The 23,046-nt window shown below is 42.2% G+C and overlaps 1 protein-coding gene across 1 annotated transcript in view; it reads right to left on the bottom strand.

Moving 5' to 3' along the window:
- LOC135907952 (titin-like) overlaps positions 1-23,046 on the bottom strand; it is a 284,982-nt gene that overhangs the window by 13,687 nt on the left and 248,249 nt on the right. Inside the window, 9 exon segments of the mRNA XM_070522096.1 lie at positions 98-245; positions 3,898-4,052; positions 4,227-4,511; positions 4,588-4,760; positions 4,883-4,994; positions 7,114-7,224; positions 7,310-7,498; positions 9,824-9,932; positions 16,777-16,949. Coding sequence (XP_070378197.1) covers positions 98-245; positions 3,898-4,052; positions 4,227-4,511; positions 4,588-4,760; positions 4,883-4,994; positions 7,114-7,224; positions 7,310-7,498; positions 9,824-9,932; positions 16,777-16,949 — 1,455 coding nt within the window.

Raw genomic sequence — 23,046 nt, 5'->3', positions numbered from 1 at the left:
CTTTCTAACCTTCTGACTTATGAATAATTTAACAAGAGGCTTTCTCTGTTGCAGCTTCTTTTCTCCACCTAGAGACTTGAGGAAATGTTTTACTTACCATACGGACAGCGGGCCAGTACAGGTTCAGAAGTGAGTGGTACGCTAATGCCATATTCATTGACAGCTGAGATCCTGTAAAGGTACTCGCTCGCTTCATTCACATCAGGATCTCTGAGCGTGGTGGTGTCTGGCTGAGTTGTTCCAACCTGGGAAAAACAAAAGAGGGAGCTTAGTTGTTTATGAATACAGTGCACACTATTCTGCTTAATAATACAGTCATTTTCTTGAAAACTGTCCTAGTGTAATGCTTAGTGTGAATGTAGAACTTCTTTAATGGATTATAACACATGTGCAGCCAATGTAGATGGTGCTGTTGCCTATATTGCACCCAGGCTTGGTAATGTAATAATCAGTTCAATACACAATAGTCACGTGGTAATATGCATGCCAAATCATGTTGCCACTTAACACATGATGACAAAAGTTTAACAGGAACCACGGAAGAAATTGAAATTTCTCAATGCATAGACATGCAGTGCCATTAAAAATTTCAAGCTGCATCAGCTTTGAGAAAACTTTTTCTTGACTGTTTGGGTCAGTAAGTTTTTATCCTGGCTGAACCTGTGAAGGGCGCTTTGTGAGCAGGCTTTGAAACTATTTGAGGTTATTGGTCAATCTAAGGTAGTGGCTAAAATAAAGTAGCTGCTATTCCAAATTTTGGTAAATTGTGAGTTAATTATCACAGGTGTCATAATTTGAAAACATCCATAGATTTCACTGCATATAGAAAAGGCCTAAGTGCTCAAGCTTATCTGTGACCTTTGTCATGTTCCCATTTATATATTGCAAAGTTCTTTTCATATTTCGAAGATTTTTTCATTCAGTCATACTGTTTTCAGAACGAACAATTGTATGAACCATATTTCGGCAGAAATATCGTGTTATATGTGCTTGTTTTGAAAGGTTTGAAATATTGTTTCGATATAGTATCTTAATGTATTTCCTTTTATTCTTCAGTAATGCATGAAGCCTCTTGATCCAGGCAAAAATCTAATCATTGACTTTATTGACTTTACTTTGTACACCCAGAATCACTTTATTGTTTGATATACAAAGAAATTTCATATGTTTATGTTTACTATAGCTGATCTCATTAGTATAAATCTTACTGCAGGCATCTCATGTAATTATAGTACAAGGTATGGTGTCACAAATTAAAACATGGAGTATGCTTTTTTGTGCATGCATTTGAAAACTGTTCTAGTGTATGGTTTTCACAATGTCCTCAAGTTACAAATGGAAAAACATATTTGTGTCTGTGAATTGTAAAAGTAGGATATTTAATACTACATAAACCCATTTAATAGCTGTGCATATTTTGCCTAGATCTTGTGTAAAATATTGGGGTATGTAGCCTTCACAAAGATAAGAATGTACTAATTTTTAGCTAAATTCCTCATGCATGATAATATCTGTATCTTTGGAAAATGCAATCCCTGTAGAGATTTTAAAAGGGGAAATCGATAATACGTGCATGTACGAAAAACATGGTTGCATGACTGTGGCCATGGCTCAACACATCTATATAAGTTGGGTTCTTAGTTCCTCTTCAGGAACATGATACCTTTCACCTCCTGATGTTCGAGGTTATACATGTCATACATGGGCAACATTTCAAATTATTAATTTCTTTTGAGCAGCAATTCATGTATTCTATGGAACATTTATGCCGTGGGATTAAGCCCACTCCATTTTGTATTGCAAGCCCATGTCGTGGCTGCTCAGCCATAGCACGAACGTGTTTCTTCTGCAAATAGCCTTTCTGTGTGAGCAATGCCACAAGCAAGGTGCCAGCAATGCCTTATGAGTTCTAATGCTGACTACAATCAGGTATCTCTTTGCAAAAAGAATAAGCAGTTGCATCATGACCTAATGCTGCAAGAGAGTTATCTTTATATAAAAAAGATAGAAAAATGCAGTGGCAAAAACCCTTAAAGAGGAAGAAGGGGCACAAAACATTGGTTGTATACGCTACTGCAGTAACTCAAACATTGATGGCCATTACAAAGGCCACAAACCACTGTGGCAGACAATGACAAAGCGGATGGAGCTTGGTCTCTCCCAGCACCTGCTGATATGCTAAAAACCTGGCCGTCTATGGGGTTGTCTTGGCAAATGTGAGTGAACCTGTGCGAAGCTGGGAATTGTTGCCATTTACTCAAAACTGTTCTACAATGTATTCAGACTAGTTTTAGTTTCTTTTTTATATCCTCTGTAGGCTCTGGTTTCTGCTGTTCTTTATCTATATGTGTAGTCGTTGAAAAGTTTGAAGCCATTGCAGGTGTAACTAGACCTGTTGTCCAACCACATAATGGGGCTTGTGTAGGACTTGCATTGCTGCAAAGCCTCAGTGATTGAGAGGGGCAGTGCTTTCGCCCTGCTGAGATCCAGAAAGAATCAGGGAAGCTACCGGGCATGGTGAGAGATCTTGTCTGTTGGATGGTGGCTTCAAATCTTTTGGCAAAGACTGCACATTAATAACTTATCTTTGGCTATTCATAGTGCATCATACCGTTTGCCTGAGCATGGAGTAATTGAAGCTTTGGTCATGTCACATATCTGTATTAAAATTACTCAAACAACATTTTTTACTAAATGTTCATTCAACAAAAGTTAACCTTGTACAGTGTGGAGACATCGCAAAATGAACAGGCAATATTAAAATCTACAGTCAAGACCTTCTACAGTACACTGTGTAACTACGGGAAAAAGGACACCTTAAACTTCAAAAGGCACTGTATTTTCTGTGGAATTATGTGGAGTGGCAAACCTTGCTTGCTGCAGTTTGAGTATCTTGCAGAGTGGTGTAATACACCATAATATTTCTTGCATTCAGGATTGCCTGAGTGCACTTACATTGCTTTTGTTTTCATCATAATTTCAAAGAGGCCCCTTAGCATGGCGCAAACCAGTTCTAAGAATATTCACAAAATGAGAAAGTTGTGACTGGCTGTCATTATACATGGATTTGCCAAAAGCTGCCATTCAAGAATACTTATAGTGTTGTAAGCATGACATAATATTTACAACCTTGGCGGGGTGTACCAGATTGGGCCAGTTCTTTGATGCCTTGTGCAAACTTATAATTAGAGTTCAAGAGGCTACATAACAAAAAATTCTGTGTCAATTATACAAAGCAATGAAACAAAAAAGTGTGTTATGCACCAACAATGGTAAAAATTGTGGAGTTTGTAAGTGGTTTTCTGGCATGCGAAGCTTTGCAATAATCTCTTGTGTAATAGTAGTTCTATGTATGTAAATGACAAACACTTTTGGTACATTTGACTGGTTTCTGCCGCGCTCCAACTTGGTTTGCAGCAATGTGTAGCTGTCTTGAGATTGGAGCCAGAGAAAGCCTGCCCCAGCCCCGCTCTCAGTTGGAGCACAGCGCTCTGAATGAACCCGGCGAATACACTGTGCACACGCACTCGAGTTTGACCAGCCGAATGTAAACTGCTCCACGAGAGCACTCTAGAGCACCTGAAAGTGACCAGTCGAATGTACAATTCAGTGTACACTTTAGGAACCTACATGCCGATGCTCATTTTCATATCAGCATCATTTCCTTTGTTGAATTAGAGAGGGACAATACAAAAGTTCTTAAGGCTAAAGTGGCTAATCAGTGTAGACTGTATATTGTGGCATGTAGAATTTATATTGCATTGTATTATAAAATTGTGAGAACATGTAAGAATATTATGCTAGAATATTATGAGGACATATATACTGCTTTGGTCTACTGAAACAAAATAAAACACACGGGAGCAGCAACATTCAGCTTTGAAGTATTTTGTTTACCTCAACAAAGACTGTTCTTGTAGTCTCGCAGCGTTCAACAATGTACTTTGTAAGCGGTGACCCTCCATCATCCAGGGGTGGCTGCCATGACAATGTGATATGGTCTCCGGCAGTTTCCAGGAATTGAATGGGTGCTTCAGGTGGACCTGGCTTGTCTGAAGCCAATATAGAAATTTATTTTAGCTGCATGTCATATAACACATAATAGTAGGTCGCTAAATATCATGCTTCATGCTAATTCAGGTTACTGGTAAGTGAGCTAAATGTATCCTTATCAGCATAGAAACTTGAACATGCAGTAAACTGTGAAATGCTAATAAAGAACTCACCAAGCACTCTGAGCTTGAAATCATAGCTGATGCTCCCAGCTGTATTTTTTAGTTCAAGTGTATAAACACCAGAATCTGGCCCCTCTGTACTATGGATCGTAATGGTCGAAGTATCATCCTTGTCTGTTATGAGCGTATGCTTGGTTGATTGAATGGGTGCCCCGTCGCGTAACCATGTGATGGCGGGCTTTGGAAATCCATGAATGGTGCAGGGAACCTTGAATGCCTCATGCTTATTGATGCGGACATTCCGAAGTTTTTCATCAAAGTCGGCCCGTGGTGGATCTGGCAGAGGAAGTTGAAGAAATTAGCAAGAAAAAATTTTTTAGAGCACAGGATGAGTAGAAAGCACTCTATATACCTTGGACAGACAGTGTGCATGTTGTTTCTGTGGAACCATGTGGATTAGTTGCTTTACATGTGTATTTTCCTCCTGACTTTGTAGACGCCTCTTTAATACGAAGTGTAGCCTTCTGATCCTTGAATTCAGCACTAAAGTTGCTGATCATGACGAGATCTTTGCCATTTTTAAGCCTGTAAAAGGTAGAAATGTACTATAGGAGCTTGCTGAATCTAGCATGAGCCATATGTTCAGGCTGTTCTCTAGAAACAGAATCATTCAACACAAGAAGTCTGTTGATCAAAATCATGATTACCATTTGACTGCAGGTGTAGGATTCCCAGCTACTCTACACGTTAATTCTGCTGGTTTTTTCACACCAACAGCCTTGTCAGTCAGGTGCTCTAAGATGACTGGTGGCTCCCCAGCTAAAAGTAGAAGACAACAGAAAAGGCAGGTAAATGAAATTGCTGTTCCTTCTGCAGTGTTTAAGGCTGGTACTATTCACAGCAAGTATGTGCACTTTCTACGTGGGCATATACATGACTAAAGTGAAACATATTAAGTTATAACTCATTATGATCTGTCATTGGTGTTACTTTAACATTGATAAATACCTTAAGAAATTTATGGTCTTACATGGTAATCAATTGTTTTTAACCTTTTAAAACTTTTGTAAAGTACCACTGCAAGTGAAGCAGCATGTATAAGAGGAAGTTTCGCATGTATAAATGCAGTAGGCAATTTACACACACACACACACACACACACACACACACACACACACACACACACACGCACACGCACACGCACACGCACACACACACACACACACACGTACGCTCACATAGTAGTGAATGAAAAGATACAATATTGCGATTTCTGTGAAAAATTGGTTACCTATGTTTATAAGCTATATAAGTTCTTGGTTCTTCAATGTTGTCAAGATGGACGTGCAGTGCTGCTGATGAAAAATGTTTTGTTGTTTTTGCCAGTTCCATAAAGCTCTGCTTTCCACTTCTTCATTTAGGGGTGCTCGCCGTTGCATACATTTACAAGCTTGTGTACGAGTGCGTGTACTTGTGCTGCTCTTTTCTCTCTCTTTCTTTGATCCCTCATCATATATTAAAACTGCCTTTGCACTCCAAGCCTTTTGATCAGCTAACCTCTGCAGTTATAAACTTTGTCTCACTACTGCAAACTTATTTTTTGATGTATATGGCTTCCTTGTTATACATTCTTGGAATACACAAGTCGTGTGTGTGATGGGTAGGCTATATAGCATTAACTTGGCAGTGAGTGTTCAGGAGGTTATCGCGAGAGGCCAGTGGTCTTGTACAACAAAATGCCAATTTTTGAGCTCAGAAGACCCAAAGTGCAAAATAGCATATCATTTAGCACACTATTGCTTTATACCGTATTTTCCGGTCTATAACTCACATCTCTGTATAGACCGTACCCCCCTCAAAATGGCAGTTAAAAATGTATATAACTCGCACTGATGTATAAGACGCACCTGTTCATTTGGTAAGCAAGTTAAAAAATATACAGTGACATTTCATTTTGTGAACGCAAGTCACGTGCAAGCGCATCGGTGTCATTACTATAGAATTGCAATAGTAATAATATGTCATAAGAAGCCAGCAAACAATGACACCAAGGACAACATGCATGCGAATGTTATGGAATCATTGCCCACCTGCGGCAAGTTGTTTGTTCATCCACTTTCATTTCCATTAATTTATCGTTTCTTTACTTCATTTATTAAGCACAAGTAATTTCCCCTATGTTGTCCTTGGTGTCAGTGTTTATTGGCTTCTTATGATATGACTAATAAAAAATCGGGCCCCTCGGTTAATCCCATTTCTACTCGTTTAACAGCAATGATGTGGACACTCCAGGCACATTTATACCATCGTGGTCGCCTCAATGTTCCGTACAAAGGCGATAACATCGTGAAAGCGTGCGACGGTGAGCCGAATTGCGCACAAGGAAGAAAAGCGGGAAGCCAGTGCGGGAGGGAGGGGGGACGGGCAGTGGCGGCTTTTACTGTGGCAGCAACTGCATAGTTTGCACAGCAGCGTGCTCTGTATCTTGAAAGCGATCTGCAGATGCGACAACTTCGGAGTCGGTTGACTCGTGGCCGGCCTGCCGCCGTTTGTGTTACTGCTCTGTCCTTCTCGCAGGGCACTTGACAACTGGATTACGAGAAAAACCTGGTACTTCCATAGTGCGCACAGAACCCGTAGCAACTGCCAGAGGAGGTGAACCCAACATGCTTCATTTGGCCATGGCACCCAATATAATTTTGATGGCAGTCTTTCTTTTTCGAAAAAAAGTCGTATATAAGTCGCACCATTCTATAATACGCACAGACGAGAAATTAAGAGAAAAAAAACGCAACTTATACACGGGAAATTATGGTAGTATATATACTGACTGGCATTTAATGACTGCTGCACATGCTGTGACACCTAGATTGAGTAAATGGTTCATGAGCCAAACAACAGAGTTGCTGCTACGCTTCGCTGTTTGCATGTGACTTACCTTTTGGCTGAATAGGAATATATTTAGTGCCTTGAGAAGGATCACCTTTTCCAGCTTCATTCTCAGCTGTGACACGGAACATGTATTCTTCATTGGGTGACAGACCCTCCACTGGAAGAACCCATGTAATATTCCAAGTCAGCTTACACTGATGACACCTGGCCCATGTCATCCTTTTGCCAATGTAAAAGCTTACCTTTTGTGAAGGTGTCCTGAATGGTGTCAGAATAAAGCGCCCAACGAAGTGTGTTTCGATCATGGTATTCGACAATGTAATTTGTGATCTTGGAACCTCCATCAGATTGCGGTGGTTTCCAGGACAGCACAAGGGAGCCAGTACTGGATATATCTGAAGGCTCAGGCACCCCTGGTGCACTGGGCTTTTCTGTAGAAAAACAAAAAGCCACCCTTTTTAGCTTGCATATGCACAAACACGGGGTAACACACACATTGGGCATTTGGGCATTCAGATTGCAGTACTTCATAATCATAGTTGGGTTGAAACATGTGAAATGGCCTAAAACCACTATACCGGGTGGTTTTGTTAAACATACAAAATATTCAAAAGTTGCTTTCGGCAGACAGCATAAGTCTAGTCATTTAGCTGGATTACTCGAACAGGCGGGCATTACAAGAGAAATCAAACTGCATAATTGAATAATTAACAAAAATCCACTGATTATCTTTTTAGTTGATTAATATACAGCACATATTGTAATTCACGAACTGCAGCCGGTGAGATTGCTTGAGCACATCTACTTGGAACGAAATTTAAGGATGACACCAGTCTCGAGATATTCATTCCAAAAGTGTGCGGTGAAATACATGGGCATTCCAGTTACTTTTGTGCTTCAATGCGCAAAATGGCGGTTTTTAAATATATAAGTGGAACAACAGCGCATTTTTAACACACATTTTGCCGTGCATATCTTTAAACCTGTGAAGCTATGTTCTCTGACAGTGCTGCGCCTGGGGTGATGCTTGAGACACCGGTGGGCAATGAATGAGGCTTGCCATTATTTCATAGCATCAACTGAACTGTGCACAGTGGCTGCTGAAGCAGCATGTTTCAATCTCGCCATGGTTCCTGTGTCTCGATGAAATCCCAAACCTTTCGTGTCATGCACCAGTGTGTGTATGCAATTTTAGACTCACCTGCATGTAAAACAATAGTTTCATCTTACTTGCGACTTTCCCTCAAAATGACTTCACTTGTTGATAAGCCTAGCCAGCAAAGTGTACATTGCTTGTTATTGTGGGTGTTTATGAACAAAAAAACAGCTTGTGGCACTCATTCTAATTATGGTGTGTCCAGAAACATGCTCTAAATGGCAGATAATGCTGCTGGACAGAAGACACAAAAATTGGGCAAACTGAATTATTTATTATTGAAAAAAAGAAGTATGAAAAAGCATGATTCTTCAATAGCATTGAGTGAAGTGTGCACAGTGACTGCTGAAGCGGCATGTTGCACTCTATCCGTTGTTCTTATGAACACACAGTTTAGTCATGCAAACAAGCACTGGCAGATTAAAAAAAAAACATGCACATGTACTGTACAATAGTTTCGAATGCAGGTGTGCCATTGTGAAAGAGCTCAGTGATGCAGTTCTGCCACCACTCCTGTGGTCTGTTGACACTATATATTCAGTCGATGAGAAGACTGCAATGAAATATGAGATGTAATGTCTTTGCTGTACTTATGGTTGGCTTTGTGGGACCTACAAAAGCTGCTGCCTCATATTGGATAAGGTGGCCACATGGATGGTTTTTGACAGGTAGAGCCTGTTTTAGGCAGACATTATTGGTAGTCGCTTCAACCTCCAGAGGCATGTGTTAACAAGCTTTCTCATTCTAATTTTTTTTGTGGATGAATTATGCCAGAACTACATCATGGAAAGGTTTGTAAGGAAATTGGCAGATTTGTGGGGGCCATTGGAGATACGTCTTTTAAAGACGCAAGTTATGAAGAGGAGATAGCAAAATGTTCTTTCTTTCTTTTTTTCTTTATTTGTCCAGAAGTTCTTTCTTAAATATTTGAGAGCCTTCTGTGCTCCTGTTATCATCAAACCACGTTCTCACGGAAAGTCCACTGTGAACTGTTTTTACCAGTTTTGTGATGATGAAAAAAACGAGGTGCACTGCCCTCTAGTCACCGTGACAGTCGTCCAAACGAATTCTGGTAAAAGTACATCATATGCAGATGTGAGTTTTCCTCTTCTAGTGCCTTCACATCACATGAATATTTCATACGGCGTTTTATATATTATTTACTATTTGACTGTGCTGTTGATGCATTGGTACAAGTAATTAAATACAACTCTGCACTTTCAGTTTGTATCACATTTAGCAAAGTTATGATTGCCTTTCCTTTGGGATTTATATTAAACTTTGTTAATAAATCTAGTGTTGACTTCAAGCACCCCACCCTGCTAGTTTTTTGTTTGTGCACATAGGTAGCAAACCTGACAACAGTAGCCATTTATCACGACTCATTGGAATAATTCCTCTGGTTTTAGGAAGCACTACCACAAAACTACAATGCTAATGCTACTTTTTTATTTGAAAGAGCTGCACTAGCTTGAGAAGACAATTTATCATTTTCATTTTTTCATTATCAACAAGGAAAAAGCTATCATGAGTCAACATTTGTCTGGGGTTATTACTGTGCTAGCTATCTATAATTTTCGTGAATGTATATAATACTTACCGATGCATGTGACATTAAATGGTTTGCTACATTCACCACAAGAATTTTTGAGAGTGAGTGTCACAGTTCCAGTGTCTGTGGGTTTCAGATCTTTTATTGTCAGTGTTGCCTGGAAGAAATGAAAGGGCATTCAGTTCAGTTCAGAGAGGGTAGAGAATGTGGGGTGGCTTAGTTATTGGCACTACATGTACCAAAACAGTGTGTAAAATGACATTATGAAATAGATTTTTTACTTCTCTAGCATCCTTACTCCTAAAATAACACCTTAGCATTTATTATAAGCACACATGAAAAGCTGCACGTTTTAAAGTTACAGTAAAAACACACAGGTCCTTAATCACCATCTTTTAATTTATGCAAAAATTGTGTACATTGTAGATGCACAGTAGTTGCATGGCACACAGCATGGCACACATGTATGTGTGCCATGCTGTGCAGAATAATGCCAAAAAGAACACATAACTAACGTAATTTACCTGGAGATTTGGATTTTTAGTTTGATAAAAAGAGTATAAGATATGCATGATATACACTTGCACCTTGTCCAGGACATAGACTTGGTATAATACTTCAGTTCTGGCTTGCAGTAGGTGAGATGTACCACAATTTCAGCTTGAGAACTGGACACATCATAATCAAAGCAGAACACCAACCATCTAGCTTGTAGCGCAATGCATGTATTCTACTATAGTAGTGTCATTGCTATGTCATGTTTGCATAAAATTTAATGTCATTTACCTAGCAACATTCTAGCTTGAAAGCACTGCTGTACATTAAAGATCATTTGCAGTGCCCACATTTTTATTCAGAGTTCTTATTCATCTTTCTTTCAGAGAGCTTTAGCACATGTTGAAAGTTTTGACATTTTGAATTAAGAATAAATGGCTTTGACAAACATCCCGAATCCACACTGTGTGCTGTGAGAGATGGCACATTGTAGGGCTGTGAATTAATTCTGACTATCGAGAGTTCTTTATCAGTACATAAACCTAAGCACATGCGTATTTTTTGCATTTCCCATGCACCAACCGAAATGTTGACTGCTGCTACGATTTTATCCCAACAACTTCACATTCAGCAGAAGACTGCCTTAGCCACTGTGACAAGTGTTGACAGTTTGATCTTAAAGTGAATGAGCCTGAGACATTTTCAGTAAACAAATACTCTCATGCCACTGGACAGAAAACTTGCTTTTAAAAATTTTTGTTGAAATAAAAATATTTAATACGGTGTGTCATTACATTGCTTGAGTCATAATCACATTAACGTGGGAATTCATCATAAGATGGGCAACATGAATTTCCCAAGTTGCAGAACGTATCAAAGAAACATAACATTTTTAGTTTGGTTGAAAACTTGTACAGAATTTTGTACGAATCAAGTGATGCGAAAATGTGTCCTCACCCCAAAGCCACATAGAACCACTTTCATCAAACAGGGTATTTTTCAAGACTGCATATACAGATGTTTTATAAAAAAGGCTAATAGCAAGCGAAAGTGGCGTTTAGACAGAGGTGTTCCTGCCTAAGGCAGGCGTACTTTGCCGCCAATAACATCAGTTTCAGAAAATAATAAAAAAATATTGGTAATTGACATTTTTATTAGAGCCCTTCAGGCAATTGTTTATATGGCAAATTTGGATGCAGTCACATTTTAATGAACCCCCATTTTTTAACTCTTGAAAATCACACCTAATTCGAGACACCCCCATAATCGAATTTCAGTGCTCAATCCATTCAATATGGAGACCAAGTACGCTGGGAGTGCAGAAAAATTGCCCCGCTGTCATATCGGACTAACGCCACATGATGAAAACTGAAGCAAAGTTTGATATTGAACATTGTGGCCAGTCACAACAGATACTCATATGGCACTTTTTTTTGGCAAGCATCTGCTATAATGTGCTGTAAAAGTATTTGCTATGAAATGCCGTCATTCAAACTTTTTCACTCTTCTTCGCAGGGCATTTCCATCTGATGTAGCAGTGGGATGCGCTCGGTTTCGAGGTTGCCTGGATTGAGTGTTGAAACTTGAAGAAGCTTTCTCTAAGCGCACTTTCAAGATTGTGCATGAGTACTAAGAAAAAGATTGTATTTACTCGAATGTAACGTGCATATTTTATCCGATAAAACAGGGACAAAAATTGCGTGCGCGTTAGAATCGACTACGACCCTCAATATGCATTACCTTATCGCCATCGGCATTTCAAGATGGCCGCCTCGAGCCTAAAGCTATGTTCACACTACGGTCGTAACGCGCGTAACAGCTCCTTCGGGGTATCGAACGTAACGGCTGTAAAAAAAGTTACGGCAGTTAAGCCGGCACCTTTGTTCACATTTACTGCTGCGTAAATTACGGCTTTTACAACAGGCCAATCAAATTTGGAGCTGCAGAATCGACGTCACCAGCGGCCCAATATGGCTCCTGTCAACATGCGACCGCTGGCCGAGATCGAAGAAATTCACGCTTAAAAAAAAACTTATAGTCATGTATTCAATCGCACAAAGACGACGAAGTGCAGAAGGGTTTGGGAGCGGCAAGTATTTCTCGACAGGGACGTGGGCGGCGATTTTCACAACCTTTTCCCCAAGCTCCGAGTTGGTGACGCTGTGATGTTTCATAACTTCATGCGCATGTCGCCCCAGCAGTGCCGCTTCCTTGAAAACATAGTGAGACCACCCATCGAAGTTCGGAGCACGCATTTGCGGCCACCGATTTCCTCGGCGGATAAACCAGATGAACTGAAAACAGTCTCGCAAGGCGCACTGCACAAATTTTCACGAACACAGCCAACCTAATCGTGCGCACGGAATGGCGGAATGGCACTTCCCGCGCCCGGAGCTGTCTGCAGACGGGAGGACGGAAGTGTCGTCACCGGTTGTTGAAAACTGAAAGCTTATCGGTTATTGGCTGTGTCGCAACGGTCGTAATATTACAGTCGTAAATGCTGCCGACCCTTTAACACTCTCAACCACGATTTTTGCGTGAATTGCGCACGTTGGTACCTTTACGTGCGCAGTCTGAACTAGACGCATACGCTTGTTGCGCTTCCGCTTACGTAGGTTACGAAAAATCGGCGCCTTACGAACGTAGTCTGAACATAGCATAAGGCTCTATTCCCGATACGCATGGCGGCTGCACGACTACCATCATCCGCCATGTTGACTCTCCGATTGGCTCACGTGCCTTTAAATTTGTGCCAGGAAACGGAAGTTTTGCAAAATGCAATTTTTCGTTTTAATCAAGAGGACGAAACATGATGTGAGCTGCAAATTTTATCGACTTATACATTTTTTTGCTCCTTGGCAGCTATATCACGATGTAGCACTTCAAAAAGAATGTGAGCGGTAGTGTACAGAAGCCAGCAAAATGCACCATTCCGCCTCTTTCACGGCGCGACGGCGCATGCGCCCTGCCCTAGCGGATTAGTCGCGAAACGTTTTGGAAGGGACGCGTGCGCGGCCGCGCGGCCAGATATCGGGGGAAAGTACCCCGAAAAAAAAAAGGCGCTTGGACGCGCGCTGTTGCAAACGCTCGTGCCATGCACCGCGTTGAAACTCTACTGGTTGAAACTCTACGGCGTCGGTGCGGTGCCGAAAACGTGTTTAAGACTGCAACTCCACTTTGAAACAGAAAAGGGCCCGGGCTTGCTCCGGACTGCACCGCCGCCTTACATTGACGGCGGTCAAATTTATCGATAAACCCCTGCGTTACACTTGGACGACACTTCAATAACACGTTGCTGACGCAGTCTTCTTGCAGCGTCGGCCCACTGTTGCTGGTGGTGGCAGCGCGTGCCTGATTTCATGTACTGTTTTAAGGCGTGGTAACATTGGGTCGATACGAGACCGACAAGACGCTGACGCCGACAATTGGCCGACTATCCAGCACTGTGTCACTGAGACCATTTGATCGTAATAGGCCGACAACGACGCAACCGACGGGTGCGAGTTGTCATATAGCTCGACGGGCTTTCGTGTCGACAGCGCCGACAAAATCAGCGCGCTGACCGTGATAGCTTGACCGAACCCTACGTGATCAGCCGTCGAACCGACAACGCGATAGCTGCTGCTCATTCTCTTGTACATATAATTATTCGCGCTCAAACTGCGTCGACATGCCTTCGAAGTTGAAATGCACGAGCTTCAGATCCTCTCAAGTCGTGCACGTGAAGTTTGAGTAAATGTTGATCCTACCGAAGTTTGGGTTAAGCCTGACCCATATATGAAAGCATATGAAATATTATTGGTTGAACATAACAAACTTTCTGCAACATTGTTCACTTTTCACTGCTGCGCTTGTATTGTAATCAAGATTAATGCCTTTTCGCACAATCAGAAGTTATGAAAACGGCGTCGCTTTAATTTATAAAAAGGAATGTACAGTCAACAGCAAAAGTTTGCGGGATGCGCGAGCGCGTGGCAAAGCGACCCTCCTCCCCTTCTAGCGTTGAACCCCTGGTGTCGAGACCGACGCCTGCACGCATGCGCGTCCCTCCGAAACTGCAAGCGTGCATGTTTCCGCGCTTCCGCTTTGCGCGCCGGTGATATCCGAATGTATACCCGCGAGGTAGCCCTCTTGCGATATGCGCCGTGGCGGCTTCGACGGGGAGAACTTCGTTTATACAACGGAAATCAATTGTCCCATTTTCGTCTTGCCGGTCTCCTTCTATAGAGCGCGTCTTCTGGCACGCTCTTCTGCGGTAGAACGCACCGTTCGTAACGAAGATTGGCCACGGGAAGGTGCAGCCCAGAAAAAAAAAAATGACTTGCGTTCGCCACCGGGCCGGCCCTATGCGTCAGCGCTCGTGACTCGACAAAAAGCGGCCGCAGTGGCGTCCGCAAGTTCACGCTTCTAATTACGTTTAACACAGTTTCGCCCGTCGAAGCCGTCACAGCGCATATCGCAAGAGGGCTACCTCGCGGCTACATTCGAATATCGCCGGCGCGCAAGGAGGAAGCGTGGAAACATGCACGTTTGCAGTCTGGGAGGGACGCGCATGGGTGTAGGCGTCGGTCTCGACACCAGGGGTCACCGCTAGAAGGGGAGGAGGGTCGCTTTGCCACGCGCTCGCGCATCCCGCAAACTTTTGCTGTTGACTGTACGTAAGGCGGCGCCTTGAAGTTTCCTCGGGCGGTTCAAGTAACCAGCGAAGTGAACAAGAGATGGCAGCGCCGGCGCTTGCGTCGCGCAAGCAGATATTTGTGGCGTGCACAACGCTATCAGTGATATTCAGCCTTCCTCAGCCAGCCGAGTCGGGCTGAGTCATTTGCGTTTCATGAGATAGCAATAACACGGCCTAGAACATGCGCGCATCACCACTTGTAGGCTGCGTATGTTGTCTCAAGGTAGAAATCAAGCGCGTTGGCGCCAACATACGATGACTCATTCCGTTTCCCGGAGACACGCGTCCTAGCTAATGAAGCAGACGACGGAAGGAAGAAGCGTTTTCGACGGAAAAAGCATGCACTTTGAGCTAGCTGCTTTATTTTTACTGGGGAGGAGAACTGTTTTGCTTTGCTGAGAAGCTTAGGTTCAGTGCCTTCATTTCAGTCTCTTAAGCAAAACGCCAAGTTTGTGTTACGTTACGAAAGCGAAATGGGGCCATCAGTCTCATTTTATACGCGTCGCGTCTACGTCACGCATTTAAAGAAAATGGCGGAATGTCCAGAATAGAGCCCCTAGCTGCCGTAGCTTCCTCCATGTGCTGCAGTACGTGTGCTTAGACAATGCTTCCTTTGGCTTAGGTTAGTGCACCGTCTGTCTTCCCGTTTTCTGCGTTTGCTCTATCAGCGTGGAAGTGCCGACTGCAAGGACATGCTGAGTTCATCACAATGCCGCAATTAAAAGGAAAGCGATCACGTGTGCAGAGATGGACGGGAATCGGGCCGTATCACGAGCGTTTGAAATTCCCGAAGCTTGCGTGCAGGACTGGCGGGCGCTAACAGGAGAGGTGTTCTACACCGGCGGCTGCTACGTATGGCGCAGCCGCGCTGCCCCTATCTTGAAAGTGATCTGCGACGGAGACAAAAGTCTACGCATCTAGGCGCACCGCGCTATGTCCTCATCGCTTAGTTCGCGTTGAAGCGAGACGCCGCACAAAGGCCAATTCGCTCGCTCCTGATATCGCACTTCCTCGCTCCGGCGTTTTAATAATCAGTTTCCGCGGTCATTGAGTGAGACGTGCTCATGTTTGCTTGTGCGCGCATGACACCATGCTTGTTAATTTAGCTGGTAAGCGAATGTTTGAAAGTTTATATGGCTGATAAAACTACCATCCTTGCTTTTCGTTTAGCTGTCTACTAATTTGCTATCGTAATCGATGGTTTGCCTTTCGGGCAAAACTGCGGTTTTTTTTATTCATCGCACCTTTAGTGCATTGGGAGTAAATCCTTTTTTTTTTGCAAATGAGAAAAAGTTGCATTTCTGTATGAAAGAATGAGGTGCGCGGTACTGTAAATGACTTTTTCTTTAAGTCACGGCAAATGGGTGGGCGTTACAATCGAAAGTGTTTTTTTTTGTCCTTTTTGGTCACGGAAAGCGGGTGCACTTACAATCGAGGGCGCGTTACAATCGATTAAATATAGTAAGCTGCTACAGGGAACTTGCTTGCAACAGCTGCTTATACAGTAAGCCCAGGCGAACATAATTAACTTCTGGATTATTAGTCCAGTTCCAACAATATTTAATTTATAGGTGCTCTTACGCAGTACAAACCGCAGTGAGGTATTAAGATATTTAGACCAGTAGGGCTATGCTGAGTATTTTCGTTTCAGTGTAAATCTAGTCATTGAAAGAAACAAGGAGTATAAATAAAACTACGTGTTTATGGTCTGTTCATGCTCAACGAGGCAGGAGACTCGCGCTAAAGCTGTGCTTCTTTGAGAATTCGGCATGCTGTAGACAAAAAAAAAAAAAGAGCTAGGCAAAGCGGCAAACAGATGCAGTCATACCTCTTGGGGTGAAATTTCTTGGATGATCTTGTTTTTGACTGGCTCTAGTGGCTGTCCATTCAGTTTCCAGGTTGCTGTTGGTTGTGGAATGCCAGTGTAGGGTATGGGTAGTTTCAATGTTGTTCCTTTTCTACTTGAGAAGGCTTGCTTGTCCGTGGTAATCTTTGGAGGTGCTGCATATGAAGCACATGCAAAAACAACTCGAAATAAACTATTTTAGCTTGAGAAAACAACAGTGCGACGCAGAATAACAGCTGTGCCAGTAAAAAGTATGCAGACTTGAATTTGTTTATTAGATAAACATTAATTTTATGTGCTATATTAACATCTCCCTGTCAGGAATCAGGAAATAAAGAACCCACGGAGTAACTAGTGTCAAACATACCAACAGTCATTGACTGTTCGCCACAGCTATAATTCAGTTTCCCTATGCTTTCCATGGCTTCGGTGACTGTTGAATTGTTTGGTAGTAAATCCTACTGGGGGTTTGTTTACCATGGGTGTTTTATTAGTAAATAAATATGTTACAAAGAAACTGCCTATCAATATTTTAACAGGCAGAAGCATTAAAGTAACATCTGTGGCCTGCACAGATATGGGGGCATTTTGTATATTTTGCTAACTATATTTTCATTTTCACTGTCCAATATACCTTCTGTCTGTGGCCACACAATGTTTCTGGTTATGACTAATACCCGTGCCACACGGGCATAGAAAGTGGCATTCGGTAGTTAAGGCTTCAAGTTCCTGAATGACATTTTTTGGAGAAGCTGCCACACATAAGAATTTAATGACATTTGACCTAATAATGTCGATAACAGCATCTTCTGAAGTGAGCAATTTTTAGGGTAATAAAAAGATAAACATGCATTTAGAAGTTTAATCTGCCTTGAAGGCTAGTCAAATGTAGAAACAAGCATACTATGGTGCCGCTAGCTTTAGTTTGTTGCTGTATTTTACAATGTTGCAATAGATGAAACATGATGGCGATGGCAATGAAATCGCCCTTGTATGCTTGTTGCAAACATTTAACACGACTCCGCTTGCAGCAGCATCTCTTATGTTGTTTTCTTTTTTTTGCATTATATAAAAGTTGATGTGCTTATTTATGTGTGATGTATGGCTTAAACACGTGAAAAATTTGTTTCCAGCTAAATAGGATGTCATTTCAAATAATTTAAGTAAACCGCACTGAGCAAGCTATGGCACTGAGAGTACACATTTCTCAGTCGAATGAGTTCTGGCGAATGCGTTTGGTGTTAAATCGAATTAAGAAGAATGCGTTTGGTGTTAAATCGAATTAAGAAGAATGCTATTTGATTTGCCTGCGTGGCACCACGCAAGTGACATTGAATCTTAAGGCATTAGGAAATCAATGCCATTTTCTGTGCCCGTGTGGCACGGGTAGAAGGCATAACGTGTACTAGTTTTTTACCTTAAATCATAAAATGGTATTCAAAACGTGATAAGTCTAGTTCACTGATAATTTACATTTACATAACGCTTACTTTACTGACTGCCCTTCTTTACGCAACAGCGTCCATGACACTAACAATTCGTAAACGATGTCTTACTCTGATACGTATACTGGATGTTTCACATAACTTGAACCAAAATTATTAAATGACTCATTGCAGGTAATTGCAATCAACAGCTTAGTGTTTGCAGTCCTCTTGAGTTACTCAGAATATGTTTTCTAGTGCACTTAGCTAATTGAGATTGAATATACAATCTTTAAAATATTTGTTTTAGGCCATTAGTTATACTTCGAAAAGTTGTAGAGTGTGGTCAGAAACATGACTGAAGTTGTCTCCAAATCAGTTTCGTCCAAAGGCTGAAGCATGACAGTAATAGCAAGTTTTAGGATTGTGCTCAAGCACCTCGTACAATGTTCTAACAATATGTAGGGGTGACATGTTGATGCAATGTAGTATGCGAGGCAACTGCTACCGCATTGCAGAAACAGTGCTTTGACAGCTACCAGGTGTCTCACAATGCTAGCATGATGAGGAGTGCTGCCAGCGGCATTGTAGACATCACATCTTGATGGTGCACAAGATGGGATTGACAGAAAGCTGTCAGCATTTGTCTGCATCCATTGACAGGGTTAGATAGCTTTAGCTTGATGTTTAGTGTTTCCACAAAGACCAGTGTATGCACACAGTTGCTCAGCAGAAGCGCTCGTGTGTGTATGCACAATGCTCATGCCATCAGCGGAAAGCAGAATTCTGCCTTGGCTCCACTTCCAAGCTTGTCAAGTTGAGTATGATTGTGCGTCCACTTGGCTCCGTCACTTTTTGCAGCCAAATGCATTACGCATCCCTCACATTTCTGGAGACCTTCGCACGCGTGTGTAGTCCATAGCTGGACAGTGCGACGTGAACATACCACACTCGAATGTCTGTATAATTGCTATTGTAATAAAAGTTTACCCTTGTACTTCTTGCAGGCTCTGAAAAGTTTTGTGACACACACACACACAAATATATATATATATATATATATATATATATATATATATATATATATATATATATATATATATATATATATATATATATATATATATATATATATATATATATATATATGATGATGACATATATGATGTATATATATATGTCATCAGCCTAGTTACGCCCACTGCAGGGCAAAGGCCTCTCCCATACTTCTCCAACTACCCCGGTCATGTACTAATTGTGGCCATGTTGTCCCTGCAAACGTCTTAATGTCATCCGCCCACCTAACTTTCTGCCGCCCCCTGCTACGCTTCCCTTCCCTTGGAATCCAGTCCGTAACCCTTAATGACCATCGGTTATCTTCCCTCCTCATTACATGTCCGGCCCATGCCCATTTCTTTTTCTTGATTTCAACGAAGATGTCATTTACCCGCGTTTGTTGCCTCACCCAATCTGCTCTTTTCTTATCCCTTAACGTTACACCGATCATTCTTCTTTCCATAGCTCGTTGCGTCGTCCTCAATTTCAGCAGAACCCTTTTCGTAAGCCTCCAGGTTTCTGCCCCATATGTGAGTACTGGTAACACACAGATGTTATACACTTTCCTTTTGAGGGATAGTGCAACCTGCTGTTCATGATTTGAGAATGCCTGCGAAACGCACCCCAGCCCATTATTATTCTTCTGGTTATTTCAGTCTCATGATCCGGATCCGTGGTCACTACCTGCCCTAAGTAGATGTATTCCCTTACCACTTCCAGTGCCTCGCTACCTATCGTAAACTGCTGTTCTCTTCCGAGACTGTTAAATATTACTTTAGTTTTCTGCAGATTAATTTTCAGACCCACTCTTCTGCTTTGCCTCTCCAGGTCAGTGAGCATGCATTGCAGTTGGTCTCCTGAGTTACTAAGCAAGGCAATATCATCAGCGAATCGCAAGTTGCTAAGGTATTCTCCATCAACTTTTATCCCCTATTCTTCCCACTCCAGGTCTCTGAATACCTCCTGTAAACATGCGGTGAATAGCATTGGAGAGATCGTATCTCCCTGTCTAACGCCTTTCTGTATTGGGATTTTGTTGCTTTCTTTGTGGAGGACTACGGTGGCTGTCGAGCCGCTATAGATATCTTCCAGTATTTTTACATATGGCTCATCTACACCCTGATTCCGTAATGCCTCCATGACTGCTGAGGTTTCGACTGAATCAAGCGCTTTCTCGTAATCAATGAAAGCTATATATAAGGGTTGGTTATATTCTGCACATTTTTCTATCACCTGATTGATAGTGTGAATATGGTCTATTGTTGAGTAGCCTTTACGGAATCCTGCCTGGTCCTTTGGTTGACAGAAGTCTAAGGTGTTCCTGATTCTATTTGCGATTACCTTAGTAAATACTTTGTAGGCAACGGACAGTTAACTGATCGGTCTATAATTTTTCAAGTCTTTGGCGTCCCCTTTCTTATGGATTAGGATTATGTTAGCGTTCTTCCAAAATTCCGGTACGCTCGAGGTTATGAGGCATTGCGTATACAGGGTGGCCAGTTTCTCTAGAACAATCTGACCACCATCCTTCAACAAATCTGCTGTTAGCTAATCCTCCCCAGCTGCCTTCCCCCTTTGCATAGCTCCTAAGGCTTTCCTTACTTCTTCTGGCGTTACCTGCGGGATTTCGAATTCCTCTAGGCTATTCTCTCTTCCACGGTCGTCGTGGGTGCCACTGGTACTATATAAATCTCTGTAGAACTCCTCAGCCACTTGAACTATCTCATCCATATTAGTAACGATATTGCCGGCTTTGTCTCTCAACGCACACATCTGATTCTTGCCTATTCCTAGTTTCTTCTTCACTGTTTTTAGGCTTCCTCCGTTCCTGAGAGCCTGTTCAATTCTATCCATATTATAGTTCCTGATGTCCGCTGTCTTACGCTTGTTGATTAACTTAGAAAGTTCTGCCAGTTCGATTCTAGCTGTAGGGTTAGAGGCTTTCATGCATTGGCGTTTCTTGATCAGATCTTTTGTCTCCTGCGATAGCTTACTGGTTTCCTGTCTAACGGCGTTACCACCGACTTCTATTGCGCACTCCTTAATGATGCCATGAGATTGTCGTTCATTGCTTCAACACTAAGGTCCTCTTCCTGAGTTAAAGCCGAATACCTGTTCTGTAGCTTGATCCGGAATTCCTCTAGTTTTCCTCTTACCGCTAACTCATTGATTGGCTTCTTGTGTACCAGTTTCTTCCGTTCCCTCCTCAAGTCTAGGCTAATTCGAGTTCTTACAATGCTATGGTCACTGCAGCATACCTTGCCGAGCACGTCTACATCTTGTATGATGCCAGGGTTCGCGCAGAGTATGAAGTCGATTTCATTTCTAGTCTCACCATTCGGGCTCCTCCACGTCCACTTTCGGCTAACCCGCTTGCGGAAAAAGGTATTCATTATCCGCATATTATTCTGTTCTGCAAACTCTACTAATAACTCTCCTCTGCTATTCCTAGAGCCTATGCCATATTCCCCCACTGACTTGTCTCCAGCCTGCTTCTTGCCTACCCTGGCATTGAAGTCGCCCATCAGTATAGTGTATTTTGTTTTGACTTTACCCATCGCCGATTCCATGTCTTCATAAAAGCTTTCGACTTCCTGGTCATCATGACTGCATGTAGGGGCATAGACTTGTACCACCTTCAATTTGTACCTCTTATTAAGTTTCACAGCAAGACCTGCCACCCTCTCGTTAATGCTATAGAATTCCTGTATGTTACCAGCTATTTCCTTATTAATCGGGAATCCGACTCCTAGGTCTCGTCTCTCCGCTAAGCCCCGGTAGCACAGTACGTGCCCGCTTTTTAGCACTGTATATGCTTCTTTTGTCCTCCTAACCTCACTGAGCCCTATTCCATTTACTACCCTCTAATTCCTCCAGTAACACTGCTAGACTCGCCTCACTAGATAACGTTCTAACGTTAAACGTTGCCAGGTTCAGATTACAATGGCGGCCTGTCCGTATATACGTATGTATATACGGACAGCTACATACGTATATGTATGTATATATATAAAGTAGCTGTTTGTTAGTGCACCCAGAATCAATGTTGCGAACTAGAGAGAGAGACAAAGAGAAAAAGTTAGTTAAGGCCCCAAGAAAACTCTGAACCCCGCGATACGAGCACTCAAAACCCACTAAATACTGACAACAATCAGAATCACAACCAAAATGCGTTTTATCGCGTCTACCTGAAACGCAGTTGGGGGAAAAACGAAAAAAATGCACTGGACAGAAAAGTCTTTCTTTTCATCCATAATGGAATAAAACATTCAATTATCAATATTAATAAGCACTTTTTTGTGTGTCTGTGAAGTGCGGAAACATATTTCCTAATACAATATAAAAAAGGATGCCTCTGTAAAGTACAATCAGTGGCTAACAAATAGGTTGAACTCCTGGGTAGGGATTAAAATTACAGAAAAATGTCCCCTTTTTCATCTGGGTATGGCCGCGCGTCCTCTGAGTGTATTTGTTCACTGGTGTGGCTGGGTCAAAGGTCGATGCCATCGCTGACCTCATAAGTCTACATCGGCTTGATCTTGTGAACAATGTGCACCGGCAGCGTGTAACTGAAGCAGCATTTAAAGTTTCTTCGGAGACCAGTCCGCACAGCATAAACAGTAGCTTGATAGCTACCAGGTGTCTTACAATGCTGGCGTGATGAGGAGTGCTGCCAGTGGCATTTCAGACATCACGTCTTGATGGTGCACAAGATGAGATTGACAGAAAGCATCTGCCAACTTAGTGGACATTTTATTTCTTAATTTAGATT

The sequence above is a fragment of the Dermacentor albipictus genome, chromosome 1 (genome assembly GCF_038994185.2).
Source record: "Dermacentor albipictus isolate Rhodes 1998 colony chromosome 1, USDA_Dalb.pri_finalv2, whole genome shotgun sequence".
NCBI lineage: Eukaryota > Metazoa > Arthropoda > Arachnida > Ixodida > Ixodidae > Dermacentor > Dermacentor albipictus.
This window is presented reverse-complemented; position numbering and strand designations above follow the sequence as displayed.